Source organism: Odontesthes bonariensis, chromosome 21 (genome assembly GCF_027942865.1).
Source record: "Odontesthes bonariensis isolate fOdoBon6 chromosome 21, fOdoBon6.hap1, whole genome shotgun sequence".
In the NCBI taxonomy this organism is placed as follows: domain Eukaryota; kingdom Metazoa; phylum Chordata; class Actinopteri; order Atheriniformes; family Atherinopsidae; genus Odontesthes; species Odontesthes bonariensis.
In genome coordinates, this window is record NC_134526.1 from 21385945 (window position 1) to 21406045 (window position 20101).

Consider the following 20101-nt stretch of genomic DNA (forward strand, 5'->3'; position numbering starts at 1 on the left):
GTCTGGTCTTCCAACAGTCACCACAGCAGCCACCCCTTGTCTCCAAACATTAAAAAAAGACGATGCAGCCTTATTTTAATCGACAACATTCCTAATAATACATGTGCTCAGCTTTGTTGCTTTTTCATCATCTCCATGCTTCTGCTGCAAAAAAAAAACCAAAAAAAGGTTTAATCGGCCTTTTGGTCCACTATAAACAGTTCAGGAGAAAGAAAAGGAAAAAAAAATGAAGAAGCATGATGAGGCCTCCCTCTTTCCCCTGTTTGGTACTTTTCCCATGTTTACAACTGATCATATTCAACACAGTCTCCATGACAGCAAACTGTCCATTCCCACAGTGACACACCACCCATCCTGTGCTCCTCACCTTTCCGCCTGTCCCTCACTCCTGCTCTGAGTGTGTGTGTGTGTGTGTGCGTGTTTGTTTGTTTGTTAGCACAGCATCTGTTTTTTTTGTTGGTTTTTTTTCTTTGGTTGTTTTTATCGGGACCATTTCACTCATCTGAAATTATTCCTTCTGGACTTTGACTGCTTGTGTTGGAGTCTCTGCTTGAATACACAACCTTAAGGACTCTTTTGGCCCAAATGAACATGTTTGCAACAGTGCTGATTTGAGCACACACATTGTGGGCTGCAGACCTAGAAGCTGGTTTCAAAATGAGATGTGCAGCTAATGGCTTGGGAAAACAACACCTGTCACTTTGAACAGATTTATCAAATAAGTTCTAAAGTTAAAAACATTTAAAATGATTAGATAGTAAGTTTAGTGACGTTTGCACTAAATTAAATGTTTCTTCCATGCCATGCAGTGAATTTAACCTGCTCTGTGCTTAATAAAAAGGACACCTCTAACTCTCCTTTGCTGCTTCAATGCATTTAATCTTTTTCCGAACCACAAAGGGAGAGAAGGAATTGCGTCAGACTCATACGTCAGGCATTCATAGTCGTTGGTAACGAGAGCCCTTAGTTTATTCAGAGCTGTGTGTGTGTTCAGGAGGTCCAGGATGTCGATGTAAATAGTCGATATTGGCCCAGGAGCGGTCCACATTTGTGGACGCTTATGTAAGTGAGTGCAAACTGTGTGTGTCTGTGCACAGAAATAGAGATGGTTGTGATGGAGAAGTGTAAGGTGTCCGAGCTGACGGAGCAGAACATCACCGATGAGGAGAAGACGGCGGCTGCCACTCGCACGCACACACAGAGGAGCAGGTACACGTACAGGCTAACCATGCACAGCACATGGATGTTCAAATGTGAACTGAATTATCTGTGGACTGATTTCTCTCTCCCCCCGCAGACCGTTCTTAGACATGGTGTACAGTGCCCTTGACTGCACTAATGATGACTACCACGCCCTGTTTGTCCTCTGCCTGCTTTATGCTGTCTCACACAGCAGAGGTTGGTCTCTCCGTTCATCCACAGTTCTGAACTTTGTAGGAACTTCATCTGCCTACACGCCATCTCCAAAAACAACTGTAGCTTATTCAAATGTTTCTTCAGAAGTAATGAGGTTGAGTAATTAATTTTGAGGTTGGTTTCGATTATCAGTGTCAAACTAGTTCAAAGTTCAGTTCCCACAGGTTAAAAATGTATCGCTCACGTTCATACAGTGCACAGTGAAAATGAGTACACCCCTGTTGAAAAGTAACATTTTGAACAATATTTTAATACACACACAAGTTATTCCCAAAACGTGCATAGAGTAAGTTTAATACAACATCTGTTGAGCTTACAACAGAAAAGAAAGATCAATAATATAACTTAAATGACCTATTTGTCCATTTTTGTGAAATTATGCTGGTGCAAAAGTGAGTACACCCCTATGTTAAACTCCCTGAGAATGGGCCGTGTTGGCCCGAAATGTCATGAAATGAAAAGGCATTAAAAGGGAGGTCATCGTTGTGCGTTTCATCCTTGCCTTACATTGAAATTTTACATTTTGAGTCTGCACCAGGCTAAAAGAGACGTGTGTGAGATTTGACTGAAATCCTATGGAGAGTATCATGATCTGCTTCAGTAGTCACAGTACATGTTGACAAGCATGTTTCTTTTGGTGAAATTCAGCTTCCTACTGTTGATGGCATCCATACAGCCCCAAACCATGTCACTCCCACTACTATGCTTGACTTTAAGCATGGGGCACTTTTCTTTGTACAAATCACTTTTTACCACCACACAGGCTTGACACCATCGAAAGCAAATTTGTTTATCATTGTCTCATCAGAGACAAACAAACTAAGGATATGGATTGCTGGAACCATGTCCTGTGATCTGATGACACCAAGATGAACAAATTTGCTTTAGATGGTGTCAAGCCTGTGTGGTGGTAAAAAGTGATTTGTACAAAGAAAAGTGCCCCATGCTTAAAGTCAAGCATAGTAGTGGGAGTGACATGGTTTGGGGCTGTATGGATGCCATCAACAGTAGGAAGCTGAATTTCACCAAAAGAAACATGCTTGTCAACATGTACTGTGACTACTGAAGCAGATCATGATACTCTCCATAGGATTTCAGTCAAATCTCACACACCTCTCTTTTAGCCTGGTGCAGACTCAAAATGTAAAATTTCAATGTAAGGCAAGGATGAAACGCACAACGATGACCTCCCTTTTAATGCCTTTTCATTTCGTGACATTTTGGGCCAACACGGCCCATTCTCAGGGAGTTTAACATAGGGGTGTACTCACTTTTGCACCAGCATAATTTCACAAAAATGGACAAATATGTCATTTAAGTTATATTATTGACCTTTCTTTTCTGTTGTAAGCTGAACAGATGTTGTATTAAACTTACTCTATGCACGTTTTGGGAATAACTTGTGTGTGTATTAAAATATTGTTCAAAATGTTACTTTTCAACAGGGGTGTACTCATTTTCACTGTGCACTGTAGTTCACCATTTCAGTTTTGAACTAGTTCAAAGTTGAGTTAATTTTTTTAGAGGTCAGAAGCTTAGAAGTGGGAATGAACGACTGAACTCGAGAAAGAGAAGAAATTGTAGTCAGTTGGGGAGGGGGACTGAAACAAAACAGTCATAATGTGTAGCACTAAAGCCATGTTGCGGCGACAGTGCCCTTTTTCACTTGTGTCAAGTGGAGACATGTTTTGGTGAAGCGGGTGGGCATGCAAGTGCTGTGAATAGATTTTAGTTTAAATCTCTACAGTCATTCACAGAAAGTCCTCCCCTAAATCTATGTCAAAACTGCTATTTTTAGTGTGTAGGCTGCTGCTTGGAGGTTGGAACGCTGAGAGGAGATCTTAAAGGCTAACGTATAGATAGCTGAAGGGGCGAAGACCGCTGCTTGGAATGAGTGGGTCGTCAACAGTGGTTGACGTCCCGTGAGTCAGACAAAAGACACACTTTTATTTCACAGATTCTTTTGCTCTCCCTTGCCTCGGACCTCCTCTTGACCTCCACAGTTCCGTGAAGCCTCTGCTTTAATAGACGAAACCTCAAGGAATTTCAAGCTTTAAGTGATCGGTCTTTTTATAGCATTCATTTGCTTGCTGGCATTGATTAGTGTTATTCCCAGATCCTTTTTGTTTCTTGGCCCATTGTTCTTGAATGTTCTGCATTAGTGGCAGCCTGCTGCAGTAGCTCCGGACATGTTGTGTATTTCTTTGTATCCTCATGAGAACGACTTTTTTATCTGAGGGGCCAACGGGGAAGTTGTTAGCACGAGGGAGCAGCTGATTGGGTTTTCAAAAGCCCAAGTAATGCTTGGAGCAAGATCCCAAATTCAAATCAAACTTTATTTATATAGCACCTTTCATACTAAAAAGCAGCACAAAGTGCTTTACATAATAAAATCAATAATCAAATCAATTCATGCATAACCTCACACACAACATCACACCGAGAACCACACTGCACACATACCACCCCCAACATGAACATCAATATCAAGAACAATCAACATTAAAATCTGGCTTGATGCTGAAGTGAGGAAACAGTATCTTGGGGATCTGTCCACACCGGGAGCCAGCCAGCCCACCGACGATCACAGAGGCCGCCACCACGGAGAACCGCCCAGATCAGGGCAAGCCGGCATCCACACCACAGCCAGGGCTGCAGTGCAGGATCCCCCAGCCACCCCGAACCAGGGCGATTCCCACAGCAATGACCCCACAGACCGAGTAGGCGTAGTCCCCGGTGTGGAAGATCCCAATGAGGAAAACACTGGATAAATAAGTGTATAATAAGTATATAATAATAAAAAAATAAATAGATAGATATTTTAAATAATGGATGAATAGATAAAAGTAAACAAAAACAAAACAAACCAAAAAATAAATAAATAAATTTTATATATATATATATATATATAAATAAATTAAATAAAATTCAGCTGTAAGCTAAACTAAAAAGGTAGGTCTTGAGCCTCTTTTTAAAAACATCAACATTCTCTGCAGCCCTGAGGTACTCTGGCAGGCTGTTCCACAAATGAGGTCCACAATAGTGGAATGACGTCTCATCATAAGTTTTTGTTCGAACTTTAGGAACAACTAAAAGGCCGGTACCAGAGGACCTCAGCGCCCGCGAGGGCTCATAATTTAAAAGCAGATCAGATAGATAAGAAGGCCCATACCATTAAGACATTTATAAACAACTAAAAGAACCTTAAAATCAATCCTGAAATGCACGGGGAGCCAATGCAGCGATTTTAAAACTGGTGTAATGTGTTCCCGCCCTCTGGTCTTTGTCAAATGTGTTAAAGAGGAGACGTCTAGGCTTCAGAGCTTCAGAGCAGGAATAAAACGGAGAGGAAAACAGGAAGAAGTTAGAACGTCTTTTTTTTTTTTTTTATCACTTGCAGATGAAGTGGATGAGCTTTCAGGCCTGATCACAATGCAGCAGGAATATCCAGAAAGGCAGTATCAGTGCACCATGAAGGACTTAACCTTACTGTTTTTTCTCATACTGCAGATAGTTGGGCTTCATATCTACTCTACTATTTTTTCATATTTACATCCACATTTATCTCATAAAAGGCTGTAAAAACTAAGCAAAATTACTTAACAACGAAACCCTTTTTATTTAGCAGAGTCTGTACGACCACCTTTAGACATTTGGTGCAAAAAATATTTAGAACAGCCAAGTTTGCATCAAAGAGACGGTTTTAACTTTCTCAAATGCTTCAGAAATACAATCAGTCCTCCTTCGATACTGGATTAGAACTTAACTTGTCATTGTTCATTCGTTAGGTGTAAACCGGGATCTTCTGGAGCGTCTGCAGCTTCCAGTTCCAGACCAAGAGAGGAGCTCTTACAGTCTGGTGCTTGTAGAAAGACTGATTAGAGTCATGAACCAGGCAGCGCAGCCAGGTAACACACACACACACACACACACACACACACACACACACACACACACACACACACACACACACACACTACTAACACAAGGCTGTCCCTCTGCTTGATGTGAGAAATGTAAGATAATTGTAGCTCAAAAACCACAAGAACATTTCATGATAAGAGCACGTTTGATTCATTAGCTCTAGGGTTAGAAATGACTCCACTCTTTGTGGAAACTTCCTTTAGCTTCTTTTAGCTGGTGTGGAAATATCACACACGTTATTCGTATGTCTTTGTTCCTTTTGTCTAGATGGTAAAGTGCGCCTTGCTACCCTTGAGCTGAGCTGCCTTCTGTTAAAGCAGTCTGTGCTGTCTGGAACCCACTGTATAATCAAAGATGTCCATCTGGCCTGCCTGGAGGTACACGCAAACGCACATTTACTGTTTCCATCCACACACAGCTGTCAAAATATCACCTGCACCCAGATCTAATAAACCTACAAATACATGCAGGCACATAAAAGAACCCCCCCACCAAAAAAATAAAAAATACCAGGGAAAAGAGGGCAGAAGAAGCAAGTGAAAATCAGGATGTAGCTTCAACCATACACGTTAGACGCCTCCTTTCCTTGTGAATTTGCACTTTCTCAGAATCTAGAGCTGTGCAGTTTCTCAGTAACAGCTCAGTTATGACTTGAAATATTATGGTCAACTTCTTTTCTTTTTTTTTTTTTCTTTTTTTTTTTAATCTTCTCTGGCACTCTCCCCAGACATTCATATTTAGCCCTTCCCTCATACTCCCTCTGACTCCTCTTCCTCTTTCTCACTCCATCTTGCACAGAACCTGTTTTTTCTGGCTTTTCAATTCTGGGAAAAACGTTCATTTCCTTTAATGTCACTTCAGTATCATCCTCCTCATCTGCTTCTTTCACACCAAGTTTCTAGGAAGTACTTGTGTAGCTGTTAACTCATAATTAATTTATTGACACTGACATTGTTTAAACCAGACTTGAAATTCTGGCTTGGTTATTTTAAAATGAATTGTTATGACATTACCACCACACCTGGTGAGGATACACACCGCTCTACTACTGCTATCAGTGTCACCGGGGGTTTCTAAATGAGGAATACCCCAACTCTTACACGGTAACATTAAAAACCGCATTCGGACAGAGCAGTTCTAAGAACGGTCCACCTCGAATTTCGTTCTAATAACTGCCCATCCCCAGGGGAACTGTTTCAGTTTGCATTCGCACATGAGTGAGATCCTTATGTAGGACTGATGCGACAGCAACGTGTTACTTTAGCGCCACACTCAACAACAAAACAAAGAAAACAAAACCCGCGAAAAGTAAGGAGAGAAGAAAAAAACACCACCAAGAAGCTTATATGGAGAGCGGGGAGCCCACCGTGTTCATGGTCTGCATGATGGTGATATTAATCATGGACGATCACATCGGGCGTCTAATATCGAGGCTGGAAGAGCACACAGAGAGAGTCAGGATCGAGCGCAGGCGATACTTCTTCGTTTCGTAAAGTAAGAAAGGAGAGCAGAGCGCCGCAGACAAAGATGAAGATGTGTAAGTTTAACTTATTAAACACGCGGAGGTTGTGTCTGTGTCGTATGAGTAAACATTTCAGCCGTAATAGCATGACAAGGGGCGGAGCTACCGACCACCAAACACCTCCGTCAGATGTGTTCCTATGGAACCCTGAAAAGACCCAGCCTCGGAGAAGGAGCTAAAATGGTTATAGGAACTGAGGGCCATGGCCCCGAGTTCCTGTATGTGCGAATGCGGGAAAAAGCGGCCCCTTTCCTGAAAAGGTTATAGGAACTGCCAAAGGTTCCTACAGTGCGAATGTGCCTAAAGAGGAGACTTCTGGAAGAAATTGTGATTAATATTTTTAGTTTGTTTTTATTTTGGTCGGTTTGTTTTCAACTTCCAGCCTTTAATGACGTGACCAGTGGAATGCAATATTCCTGAAAACCGACTTTAGATGAATTAGATTCGGCCTGTTTATCCAAACGCTCCCGGTTCGCTTTCTGCTTTGCTGCGGGGGGAAATAACTATGTCACAGACTGTTGACGGTACAATGTGCCAGCATTGATATTCACTAAATAAATTACCATAAATCACATCCTAATCTTAAGTACGAGGAAGATATCCTTGTAACTCATTTGCTAAGTTCTGTGGCAGCCTGTTCATTGTTAAAGGAACAGGCATTACAGGAGTGACAACATCTCATTTGGAGTTCAGCCTCTCAGATTCCCGTTAATGCTGCTACTCCCTGGATTGTTTTCATTCAATCTCATGTGCAGGCTGGAATTTCACAGTCAGTGAATGCATACGCAGAACTTCCCCTAACGAGTCCAGCTTTGTACTTTTATTGTTACTGGGAATGTTTTTTAGGGAATACTGGCACATATGAGGAGCAGAATTGGATGGGAAGATAGATTGATATCCCTTTTTATGTTAACAAACTAGAACTCTGTAGAGTCTTCGCTATTGGACAGAAGTAGTCCAGAGACAATAGATAGACAATAGATAAACAGATAGATGTTTAGTTTTAACAAAACAGATGAAGCATTGCAAGTTAAGTGTTACAAATATTTCATTTATACGCTGAAGTATCTGCCCCCCCCCCCGTTTTATCTAATCCTACATCCAACTTTCTATTATATTTATTGTTTGAAAATGTCTGCCTCTGTGGGTTCAAGACTGTGGTGTTTCTCCCCGCAGGGCGCCCGGGAGGAAAGTCTGCATTTACTGCGAAGATTCTACAAAGTGAGTACACGCAGTAGCACCACCCGTCAGACAGTATAGCCCATCTGTGCAGTACACTCGTGAACCGAGTGGGTACGCGTTTGCACCACTGAGCTACAAAATAAGTGCTTCTCTCCCAGTCTCCCTCCAACACACACACACGCACACACACACACACACACACACACACACACACACGCGCGCACACACACAGTCAATAAACAGAAAGAAAGTGGAAGGGAGGAAAGTTTGCAAAACAATTTACATTCCTCTGTTACTGATTTCTGTTACACAACAGGATCGTAGCTCTCATACAGAAAATGGGATGGCTCTTGGCAAAGGGAACGGACGAAAAGGGGGAAATGGAACAACAGAAGTTCTTGTATTACATACCAGTGTCAAAACAAAAGCTAAACAATAACCGACCGATTAAAGTTTGGTGTAAAAAAACCTTGTTTTCCTTGAAAGTGGAGCCTCTTGCCGGTCAATCTGAAGGTATGGCAGGCACAACTGAAAGTGTTTTTTACAACACACGTTGTGATGACTGGTCATGGGACACTTTATTTTCACTGCTGCTGCAGCTTTTTGTTTCACTTTGATTATCTTGGGATATCAGTTTTGGAATCAGATGCTGGACTTAGATTTGGCCTTCACCTTTATGGTCGAGCCAGATAGACCGATGCAGAGGTCTTCTTACAATCTTTACACATGGGCTGTGTATTTCACTGCATACGGTGTCAGTGAAATGAAGGGCGTAGTCGCATCATTTGAAATGAATGCACGGAGACGCAGAAATGTCCCCGTGTGCCAACTGTGCATGTCTGATCCTAATTTGAAAATGAGCACAGAAATGACTGAACAGGACCAGAGAAAATCTTTCCACGCACCTATTGTTCAACCAACACTGGCAAAAAAAAGAGAAGAGCGTAAGATCAAAATACTCATCGTGGATGTAGACGCTAGAAAAAAAAAAAAGAGTTCTGTATTATTAGACTGAGACAGAGTGAGTCAGAGCGTCACCCTGGGAGTCAGCGCAGCTTTCTCATAAATGATAAAACCAATTGTGTATCTGCCTATATGAGTCTGCCTATTGAGTCTGGCCACTTATAAATACTGACGCATCACATTGGATGATAGCCTTTCTTTTAGATGCCATATTGACCAATTACTGAGAAAACTCGAGTTAAAGCTGGGGTTTTTCTTTAGAAATAGAGCCTGTTTTTTTTTGTTTTTGTTTTTTTTTAATGCCAGAAAACGTGTCGTTGCGGCCACTTTCTTGCCACTCCTGGATTATGGTGATGTTGTTAATATGAATGCCTCTGCTCACTCCCGACATCCACTGGCACTGGACGCTGCATATCACGGAGCTTTGAGATTCATAACTGGTTTTACACCCCTCACACATCACTGCGCATTGTACTCTCTCACAGACTGTTCTTCACTTTCCATGCGCAGAACCACCCACTGGTTTCAATTTGTCCATAAATCCATCAGCAGAAGCTGAAGCTGAGGCTGTCCAGCTTTATTTCGCTAGGGGACTTCAAATTACTTGTAGGAAGGCTGGTGAGACGGTCAGTGCGGGTCTGCACATGTTCTTTTTCTTTTGTACTTTGGGAGCTTGTATTAGTTCTCCTGTTTTGTTTTGTCTCTTGTACGTTCAGTTACTCTGTTGTAATTGAGACCCCTGGTCTCAATGAGATTTTACCTGTATAAATAAAGGTTAATAAAGTATGATACTGATATTTGATGAATGATGATTTGGGGACTTTGGACTGTGCTTTGTAGCTTGCGCTGGCATCTTAGAGAATCGAGACGGGAGTGTTTTGGCTCTGCCTGATGTTCTCACACCGTTTTCCTTTTTACACACCCTGAAGTGTGCGTGAAAACTAATGCATGTACATTTTCTTTGTATGTGCACATGATTTGCACAGGAGGCCCCGCTGGTCTGTTGGCAAGCTGTTGTTTTGTTCCAAAGTTCTTTTTTGACCAAAAACGTTTGTCTTCTGGCTCGTTTCGATCTCGTTCAGTCCAGAATTGTGCCCCCTCTTTCTCAATGAATCGCACTTTGATACCAGCAGTTGCCCACAAAGGATTTTTCTGGGGTCCCCGGAGATGGCGTCTTTCTTCAGATACTCTGCTCTCGGGCTGAATTTGTCGGGATGAAGTCAACAATTTCTTTTTTCATGACTTTACTTTGTAAAAGACTTAATGGGAGGTATCTTGTGTCTAATGGGGAAAGGTTTTGTAAAGAAGACATATTCATGTCTGTGCTGGACTATGCTGATGTCTTGTATATGCACTCCTCCTCTCAAAGCCTACAGTCCCTGGATACCGTGTATCATGGAGCTCTAAGATTCATCACCAATTTTAAATCTCTTACACGTCAGTGTTTGCTGTGTGCTCTTGTTGGACAGTCTTCTTTGTCTGCTCGTAGACTCAATCACTGGCGTGTTTTGATTAATAAGTCTATTCTAGGTCTGCTCCCATCCTACCTTCTGACCTACATCAGTCACAGGAGCACAGAAGCCTATGACCTTTGCTCTCAGGATCTTTTTTTTTACTGACTGTTCCGAAAGTCAGAACTGAACTGTGAAAAAAGGCGTTCAGGTTTGCGGCTCCATTTACTTATAATCTACAAAAAGAACTGAAACTTAAAGATCTGGTTTCGGTGGACTCTTTTAAGAGGTCGTTGAGCGACTTGGAGGCGGACACATCTGGCTGCAGATGTTTTGATTGATGCACTAACTTTTTATCCCATGCGCAATTTTAGTTTTGACTTGATTCTGTGTTTTTTTTGTTTTTTTTTTAATGTATCGATTCAGGTTTTTTGTGTATGTTTTGAAAAAGAGATTTTCAATCTTAATGGGTCTTTTTCCTGGTTAAATAAAAATGTGCCGTGTCCAAACCAAGTTTTCCTGAAGGGGATTTTGACCCGGAAGTGCAATGTGTTAACGATTACCGTGTGTGTGTGCACATAAACAGCCACCGTGCTGTAGACTCTCAGAGCTGCATATCCACACCCTGTTATGGGTCATAGCACGTTTTTGACGGGATGTCATTTGAGAAGTCCTCTTTGGCTCCCATGGTTCTGTGGGTGATGAAAAAACACAGCGAATGCCACGCACCATTGCATGCTGCTCTTACTGTCAGGTTTACATGAAGGGGGGGACTGTTGTAGTTTCATTTTTCCAGATAAGGAACAGTCGTCGTTTTGAAAGTGTCTGGCTGGGTTGCATGCAGCAGCGCAGGTGCACAGTTCTGGTGTGAAGCAATCAAGGTTGACCACAAATGCAAAAAAATAAAGAGCTTTCGCTGCATTGTCCCAGCAGAGAGTGATGCTTATCAGCTGCTGCCAAGAGATCACGTGCTCTTCGGTACTCTGTTTTTTTTGCACTTTGCACTTACAAATTACTCTGTTTTTTTTTTGTTTTTTTTTAATAATGTGAAGACGGGATGTGACTAGTAATGCATTTATCGACTCCAAAATAGCCAATGTACTGTGTTAGTAAACTGGAAAAAGTGTCCAATCATGGCCTCAAAATAATTTTGCTGTTTCACCTTAAAGACGTAAACAATAAATTAGTTTAGTTTTAGTTCTGCTGTTGGCACCTCTTGGCATCGCATCGCGGTAAAGGCAAGAACAATAAAGCGGGACTTCTCGTGAAATAATTTATCATGAGAGTTTCAACTGAGATTGAAACCTTTTTGTTGCCTTTTATTTCCTTTTTTTCTTTTACTTTTTCAAGATGAGCGCGCTACTTAGCTACATACTGAGTCAGAAAGCTTTGGCTGACTTGTGTCATTTCTGTGACCGGAAGAGTTTTTGTGGTTTTTCGTGACACTGTAGAAACGAGCTTGATGTTTTTTTTGTCACAAATTGCTTGAATCCCATTTGTTGTCTTTGTTGTCTTTTTTTTTTTTTTAAACGAGCTTTCGTTTCTATCGCCACAGGGAGAAGAAATCTTTCTCGACATGTTTGAAGATGAATACAGAAGCATGACGGTTGGTCGGCCTTTCTTTGTCCTGAGTGTTATTAGCACTATGGTCCTGAGCTCACACTTTGCTGTGGCTGTTAACGATGGTTACTCGTGGTAACCGGGTTACTCATCCTCATATGATCCTCTTAGAGCAAGCCGCTAAATGTTGAGTATTTGCTGATGGACGCCTCCATCCTGCTGCCACCCACTGGCACCCCTCTGACTGGCATCGACTTCGTGAAGAGACTGCCGTGTGGAGACGTGGAGAAGACTCGCAGGGTGCGTCCACACACGAGCTCGAGCTCAGTCCACACTTCACACAACATTTACGAGTCCGACAGGTTATCAGATTCCTGACAAAGCAGAAAATTAATTTTCTTTCCTCTAAATACAAAGGGTAGTAAAGAGTCTACTGGCTTTAGAGATGTATGATAATATTACACTGTATTTACAGTTGGTAAGTCAACAGATTTGTTAAAGACTCTGAAAGCTAAAATGTGTTCAGTCTGAATATCTAATGTCAAAGTGCTTGTGTCCTGTTTACCGTGGGATTTTTTATTTTTTCCCAAGACCGTGCTTTCAATTTGTTTGTTATGAGTGCAAGTCTGAGACTAGTCATTTGCTTTAACGTGGGATTTCTCTCCCCGTCTCACTCAGGCGATCCGAGTGTTCTTCATGCTGCGGTCCTTGTCTCTTCAACTTCAGGGAGAGCCTGAGACTCAGCTCCCTCTGACCCGGCCCGAAGACCTCATCAAGACGGACGATGTCTTAGACCTCAGTAAGTTGCACACGGGGACGCGCAGTCATGCTTCATGGCAGAAAAATAAAAAAATGAAGAAATAAATCAGTGCAGTTTCACCTTAAGTCCTGAACAACAAATAGAAAGAAAACGGCAAACACAGCCAGAGTTCATCTAAAAGAACTCTGTCTCTCACTGATTTTTCTCTGCAGAGAAGGGACTAACGTGTTAATACATATGCATGAGTATTCTTTAAAAACCTTTGCATACAGACGTATGTCAACATTGACGACCACAGCCACACAAAGTTGAGCACGCAGACGCTCTTCCCGCACGCTGTGATAACCTGAGCCGTTTTCAGGTGTGAGGCTGATGTTATAGAAACTCGCATGTGGTTTGCTGCTGCTGTCACAAGTTCAGCTGCACAGCCATGTAAACCCGAGTGATGACGCAGTACCGTTCTCTCAGTACACAAACTCTGCAAGTCCATAGATTTTTTTTTCTCTTTTTTTTGCATGCATGTGTTTGTCTCTTTTATTTTGCATTGTACGCATGTGTAAATGTGTCACCGTGACGACCTCATAGCACGCTATACTCGAGTTATCGGTCGGGTACTCCTACTGACAGCTAGGAGTAAAGAGGTAAACTGCTGCATTCAGGGACATCTGGAAAGAATTTGGGAGATGATGAAACATTTCAGACAAATGTGCACATGCAAACTAATGTAGAGGCTGTCGGCTCATTTTCAGTTTACAGTGGCAACCACTAACCAATTAAGATCTCTAAACATGAGAACTGGGTTAAAGGTTAACTTTTCTAAAAAAGTTAGTCTGCCTCGCAGCTAACAAAAGAAGGACAGGAAGAGTGGCCAACCCACGAATAACCTGCTGGCTAACGCAACACATAGATGATAATGAAAGCAAAGTAATTCCAACCATAGCGGAGGCCCTTAACAAATGAACACCGCCGCCTCCCACAAATAAATCCACATTAAGCAGCAAAGATGGAGTAAATATTGGTGTTGCTTTTCTTTGCAGGAGACAGCTTAGAGGCTGCGCAGGGCTGCAATCTGATCCAGAACTTTTCATCTGGACCGACAGTAAAGTCAAAATTGGCGTATGCTCATCCTTTTGATAGTCAACTATTTTTCTCGATAAGTTCTCATTCAAAATGAAAGGAGTCAGTGGTAGTCGCTGTACATGAATCAGACTGATACGGAAGTTAATCTGTTTGATCTGATTGAGTTCTGATTGCATTACAATGAAAGGGATTGTAATTGGCTTCCACTGGACTGCAATACAGCAGAACGATCTTGGTCAGATGAAACAAAATCGGTGTGTTCAGATGAGATGTTCAGCAGGGTTGGTGCAGAACTCTGCAGAACCACCGGAGTCGGCGCGTTTACATGCACAGTTGAGTCCAGCTACAGTTACAGGTCGGCTGGGCCATTTGATTGGGCCGCTGTCCTTGTCCAAGTACAGATGCACAGGAGGGGAAGCAGTTTGTTGACTGAATGTGTCTGACACTTTAGACTGTGTGAGAACACATCCTGCCATTTCTATTGTATTCTATGGTGTTAGCTTGCCATTTAGTCCCCGAAATTGAATTATAAACAGACGACTGGTGTTTTTTTTTGTTTCTTTTTCGGTTCCACGGTTTCATTTGTTTAGCAGTGGTAAGTCTGCCATCTGTACCAAATGTGGGCAGTCATGGCCTTTTAACATTATCATTTCATCTTGTGTTGAGTCAGCTGGAGTTTCTGTACTTTTTGGAAACTCATCTGCTGAGCGAATAATGATTCAAAGCCGTGGCTCGATGGATGGAACAAACCAACAACAGCGGCTGATCTGCCCTCAAGATCTATTCATCAATCTTATTTCTCTAATAGATTTTTTTTTTCTGCATGTTTATATTTGCTGGACAAGAAACAAAAAGCTGTAAGTTTTCTTCTTTCTTTAGGTAGAACGAATGGAAGAAAAACCATAATTATTTTTTTTAAGTATTTATTTATTTATTTTTCTCTTCCAAATGCCAGTAGAAAGATTGTGTGGCAGAGGTGGGTTTCTGAGATGACATCAGGTGTGGCGTGACTGCCCTTTAATTTGACCTTCCGCTAAAATCTCAAACAGTCTGTTTAGTAATAATGAAGTACTGTGTTGCTTCTAATTCTATGGAGGTGTGATTGAAAAAGACTTTCCTATGGTGGCTCTGCTTGTAAGCAAGGTTGACTAAGAACACCCTCTCACAGACTAATTGTGGAGAGAAGGAGGGTTTTTCCTCATGCGTGGGTTGGGGTGGTGGTGGTGGTGGGGGGGGGGGTAAACCTACCACCCACAGACCATTAGACTGCGCCCGCCCGCATTTCACATTTCACCGCATCATCTAATAACTGATTAATCGTGGAGCGTTTCTACTCGTCTGTACCTCCGTATTGTGCATGTGAAGCATTGCCTTTGCGGTTGCCCCGATTTCTAAAATACGAGCCAGTGGGCCTCGTCTTGGTTTCATATGCTGAGACATCGCTTTACACTAAGACTGATTTCAGACTGATTTGAAGCTAATAAAAATAATGCACCCTCTGGACTTTTTTTCAGTTTTTCTTTGTGTTTGTAGCTTCTTTGCTTCCTCGATATGGCTGTTTGTCATGTTAAAAGTCACACATTATTAATCCAACAACAGACATTTGGGATCTTGTTCTTAATTGTAAAAATAAAAAAATGTAACCAGTTATCTCGAGTCACATGTTGTTGTTTTCTTTTCCTCACACCAGTGAACACAGTAGGTCCATTGTCTGTCCTCGTGAGAAAACTTGACGGGGAAGGACAGACAATGCAGTCATCTAAGCGTTGCCAGCAGCATTCGCAGTATCGTCTGGAGCTTTTTCTTTTTCTTTTTTTTACTGAAAAGCTGATGTCATTTCTCTTGCTTTGTTTCTTTTTTTTCTCGACTTTGTCACTCGGGTCACAAAAACCATGAAACCACAAAGAACCACCTTTTTTCAAACAGCTTCTTGGGAGAGGAATGTAAAATGTCACCTGACGGATAGAAACGGCATTCTGTACCTAATGAAACCAAATCTATCACAGAGAGGTGCTTCCCTGCAGTTTGTCTGTTTTGAAAGTACTTTCAGAACAAAGTCGGTGGTTGAAACCACCACGAGTTCAATTACCCAAAAAAAAGAAAATAAAACTTCCTGCCTGTCCTCGTTGACCACTTTCTGTAGAAGTGGAATTGTAATGCTAAGAAGAAGTTGTTTTGTTACAGTGTAAATTATGATTCATTTATTGACAATCTGTTGGAAAGTGTCAGTTAACAAGCACTGGCTTCTTTGAGGCTCTAGCATGGTTGCCGCGTCTGCTAGCGCGAGCGGTGTTGATGACGTCACGATTTCGTGCCCGCCATGTATAGTGGCGCAAGCAGCGCAAGCCGATGCGCCAGTAGTTGCAATTTTCTCCGTCACAGAGGTGGCGCTGCTACGTGAAGGTTACCCCTACTCTACAACCACGAAAGTGGAGAAGAAAACAATGCTGCTGTCAAGAGCAAGAATACTGTAATTAATGATACTGCTGCAGTATTCGGATCATTTAAATGTTTTAATTCAGTTAAAAGAGGTGAAGGTTTGAAGCCCCCGGCATCAACAGAGTCTCTGCCCTCTTCTTTGCCTTCACGTATCTGTCCCGTAGCTTCTTCCACACATTCTTACAGAACTCTCCCTCTTTCACCAAACTTCTGCCAATCTCTGTGCACCAGTTTGGGGAGTTTACGTGCTCCCTGTGCTGTTTCACTGCAGTTTCGTACAGCTGCCTGTACAAACGCACCTCCTCACTGAGCCTGGTCTCACATCGGTCCATCTGGTTCGTTGTTCTCGGCGCAGCCAAGTTACAAAAATCGACTGGTGCACGACAACGCGCTGTGCCGTCTTTTCAAGGGAAGCGCCATGCCTGAAACGTCATTTTGACGTCACGGTCCGCCACCGCCGTGACAGACGCGGCAACCATGCTAGCGTCTTAAGTCTGCTGTCTTTGTCTTTCCAAACAGTCTGAAGGTTTGTTATTATAGAGCTCTTAAAGTCAGGAATGTGCTTCCCCAGCCACATACCAAAATGCAACCATGTGTCAAAAAAAGAAAGCACTGCATTCCCACTGTTCTGTGGTCAGTTTTGCTAGCTCGTTCATTTCATTTGCCAGTCGGCATGTTTGCATGCGCGGCGGAATCGAGCTGCGGTTAAAGTTGGCCCTGGTGATTTAGTTGGGTGCTTGTTCCAGCGTGCATGCACAGGAGCGGAATCCGCCTGTGGATCTAAGCGTGTCTGCTCTGTGGACTGTGTGGATAAATGTGTCTCTAACTTTCTCTGCGGGAGATCACTGCACTTGTGAGTATATTCACCAGACGGCTCCATCTAAAGGGGCTTCAAATTGATACTCAATGGATTTAATTGATGAGGAATTCAGCTGTATTGGGTACACACTTCCACTTTACTGTTTTTACAAAAGGTTTGGAGCATGTACAGAGGGCCTTTAGCCCAGTTGAGTCTGATTGGGTGTATACATACATGAGGGCTTTAAATCCCAAACACAAACTGGGCGTGTTTGAGAAGCTCAAATTTAAATTCCTTTCAATGGTATTTGGTGAGTAATTACTTTCTTGTGTTGTGCAAAGGTGGTCCTTGAGCTCATACAGGATGAAAAGTGCATATTTCCTCCTGCTTGCCCCACATCCACAGCTTCTCTGAATCTCAGCCAGATTTTGCGTCTTATTCTGCGCATTCGTTCCACTTTGGAAAGTTCGGGAAAATTCTGTCTAGATACAAATGAAGAAACAATATGACCAGAGAGGTACTGCCACCTTTCTACAGTTAGGTTTAGAAAACATTGAAGGTGGCGGGGTTTTTTCCCATCTCCTCTCAGCATTGGCAGTCCAACTTCCCCATCATTTCTTTGGCTGTCAGTTTACCCTTGTTACCAAAGGAAGTTGGGGACTACCTCTCAAGCTGCAGGTACTTTTCATTGCTTTCTGCTTCAGTAGTTATTGTTGAGTTCCTGGCAATCCCCTTTGATCTTTTAATAGGCCCCGTGTAAGATAGACTGAAGCTTCTGTGTGTCCCACAGCTGCTTGGTCTTAGTTAGTATGTCGTCAGAGCAAGCATATCACTCGCTGTACGTGTACTGTTGGCTCTACCCGAATGATCGAATGAACAAGATCTCGGCTTTATTCAGGTACGCGGATCCGACGAGTTTTTCTTGAATAGCATTAGTCACAGTCGAAATTCGTCTGCATCGTTTACATTTAGCCAGTCAGAGTGGGCGGCATGTCAGACAAAACCAGTCTAACAGATAAGGCGAAAAAGTTCCAGATTGTGTGTTGGTGCACTAAGGTGAAGGTGTGGGCTTATCGTTTCTTCGTGCTCTTCTTAGACACGTGGGAGCAAAGCAGCCTTGCCACTCTTTTCATCTGTGTACAAGCTCACTGTGTGGATGCAAAAACTCTCACCAGTGAAACTTGTCTGAGCTCGAGAAAGATCATCAATCATATCAAATAGATTTGGAAGGCTGGAAGCGGGGTGCTCCGTGTCCACACTTTCTTAGCTTTGCGAGCGGCCATATGAGCCATTTCTCCCTTTGTGTTTTGCATGCCTTGCGTGGTCTCAGTTTCACTTGTTTAGCAAAACGGAAGTGGTGTTTTAAAGTGTCCCATTTAACGTGTTCTTACATTACAAATCAAACGTGCGTTTCCCTGAATAACATTCTGGTGTGTTCGGTGTTGGTTGGCCCGCGTACTTGACCTCTGTCACTTGTCTTTACGATTCAACTGCAGTCTTCCAGATATACAAACCGTTCTGGGAGCAGATTCGATGCCATGCTTGTTATTTTTTTGTCAGATAACAGTGACCTGATTGCCTGCATGGTGGTCAGCAAAGAAGGCGGCCAGGCCCAGAGGTTCCTCGCTGTAGACGTCTACCAGATGAGTCTGGTCGAACCGGAAACCAAACGTCTTGGGTGGGGTGTCGTCAAGTTCGCCGGCCTTTTGCAAGTAAGAGAAAAGTGTTGTTTGTTTTTGTTTTCAGTCCTTGTTTTTTTTTTTTCTCGTTGTCTGTGTGGATGTCTTTGTGAGAATAGAGTTTCATCTATCTCTCACTAACTCATACGGCCTAACGAATCCCTTTCTTAGTCATTTATCGATGTCATTTTCTTCTTAAGTCCATCTGCCCGTATCTGCCTTTTTCATTTTACATTAATCCTTCCTGTTTCTCATAACTTCTGTTCTGTTTAAGTCCTAAATTTTTTTTGGTTTCCAGGGTTCCTCTTTTTTTTTTTTTTCACTGGAACTAGGCCTTGATCAAGCTTACAAAAACACTCCTCGTTGGAGTTGTGCAACTCGGAGAAGGCCCGTGGTGTCAGTGACTCCAGAAAAGTTCAAGCTAAATTGACCTTGGATTTTTTTTTTTTTCTTATTTATTTAGAACAGTATGTTTATTTAGAACAGTATGCTGTTGTGAAAAGTGTTACTGTCGTCTCCCTCGATACCCATTTGTGTCTTTCATTCCAATCCGTCCACTGTCTCTCTGCTTCTTCCCAGTCTCAGTTTCTTTCTTCCTCCTCTCTGTCCACAGTCTGGGACTTCCCATGCGGCTTTGCGCGCGATTTCATTCACACTGCAAAGGCAGCCTGGAAACCACCGCCCTTATTTTTGCCTGAGTTAGGGAACCAATCACAGAACGGGGGGGACAGCAAGACGATGACGACGTCTATGCGCGACACTGAAGCTTGTAGAGTGTTAATCCAACATGGCAGCGGACACAACGTTACCGTTCGATGCAGCCTTAGAAAGTGTTTTAAAGGCCTACAGAAAGGTGATTTTTTTTTTTTTTTTTTTTTTTTTTTTTTTTTTTTTTTTTGCACAAAACTGAAATAGCAGATCGATTCCTTATATACCATGGAATTTTTTTATGATTTTAAAATAATTTTAGGCCCCTGGATAGTCCTGATTAGGCCCAATAAACTATCACCACATTTGACTCGAATTTGGCAAACTGGAACGACAGGTGCGTGACGTCACGAGTGCCAGCTGCTGGAACAATCACCAGTAGTTCTAGTAGCGAAGCCAGCAGTTTGCCAGACCTGGACAGCTTCTTCACGGCAAATTTCGATGTGTTCCGCGGGACGTCGCTTGGAAATATAAAACGTTGGGTTCAGTGCAATTTTTATTGCGAGTAGATGTACGAAGTGCTGTGGGTGCGTGTGTTGCCCTCAGCAGCAGCAGCTCACACCACCGGGGACAGAGGAAGCAGAGAGACCCGCGGTCTTGTGTCTGTGTCTCCCTGTC

The 20101-nt window shown here is 42.6% G+C and overlaps 1 protein-coding gene across 4 annotated transcripts in view; it reads left to right on the top strand.

Moving 5' to 3' along the window:
• Window positions 1–20101, top strand: part of clec16a (C-type lectin domain containing 16A) — a 41221-nt gene that overhangs the window by 14419 nt on the left and 6701 nt on the right. For all 4 annotated transcript variants that reach the window (XM_075454287.1, XM_075454290.1, XM_075454288.1 and 1 more), the window contains exons 11-19: window positions 1098–1209; window positions 1298–1398; window positions 5205–5324; window positions 5608–5717; window positions 8039–8083; window positions 12014–12064; window positions 12190–12318; window positions 12697–12817; window positions 18657–18808. In XM_075454287.1, the coding sequence (XP_075310402.1) occupies window positions 1098–1209; window positions 1298–1398; window positions 5205–5324; window positions 5608–5717; window positions 8039–8083; window positions 12014–12064; window positions 12190–12318; window positions 12697–12817; window positions 18657–18808 (941 nt within the window). The remainder of the gene's footprint in view (window positions 1–1097; window positions 1210–1297; window positions 1399–5204; window positions 5325–5607; window positions 5718–8038; window positions 8084–12013; window positions 12065–12189; window positions 12319–12696; window positions 12818–18656; window positions 18809–20101) is intronic.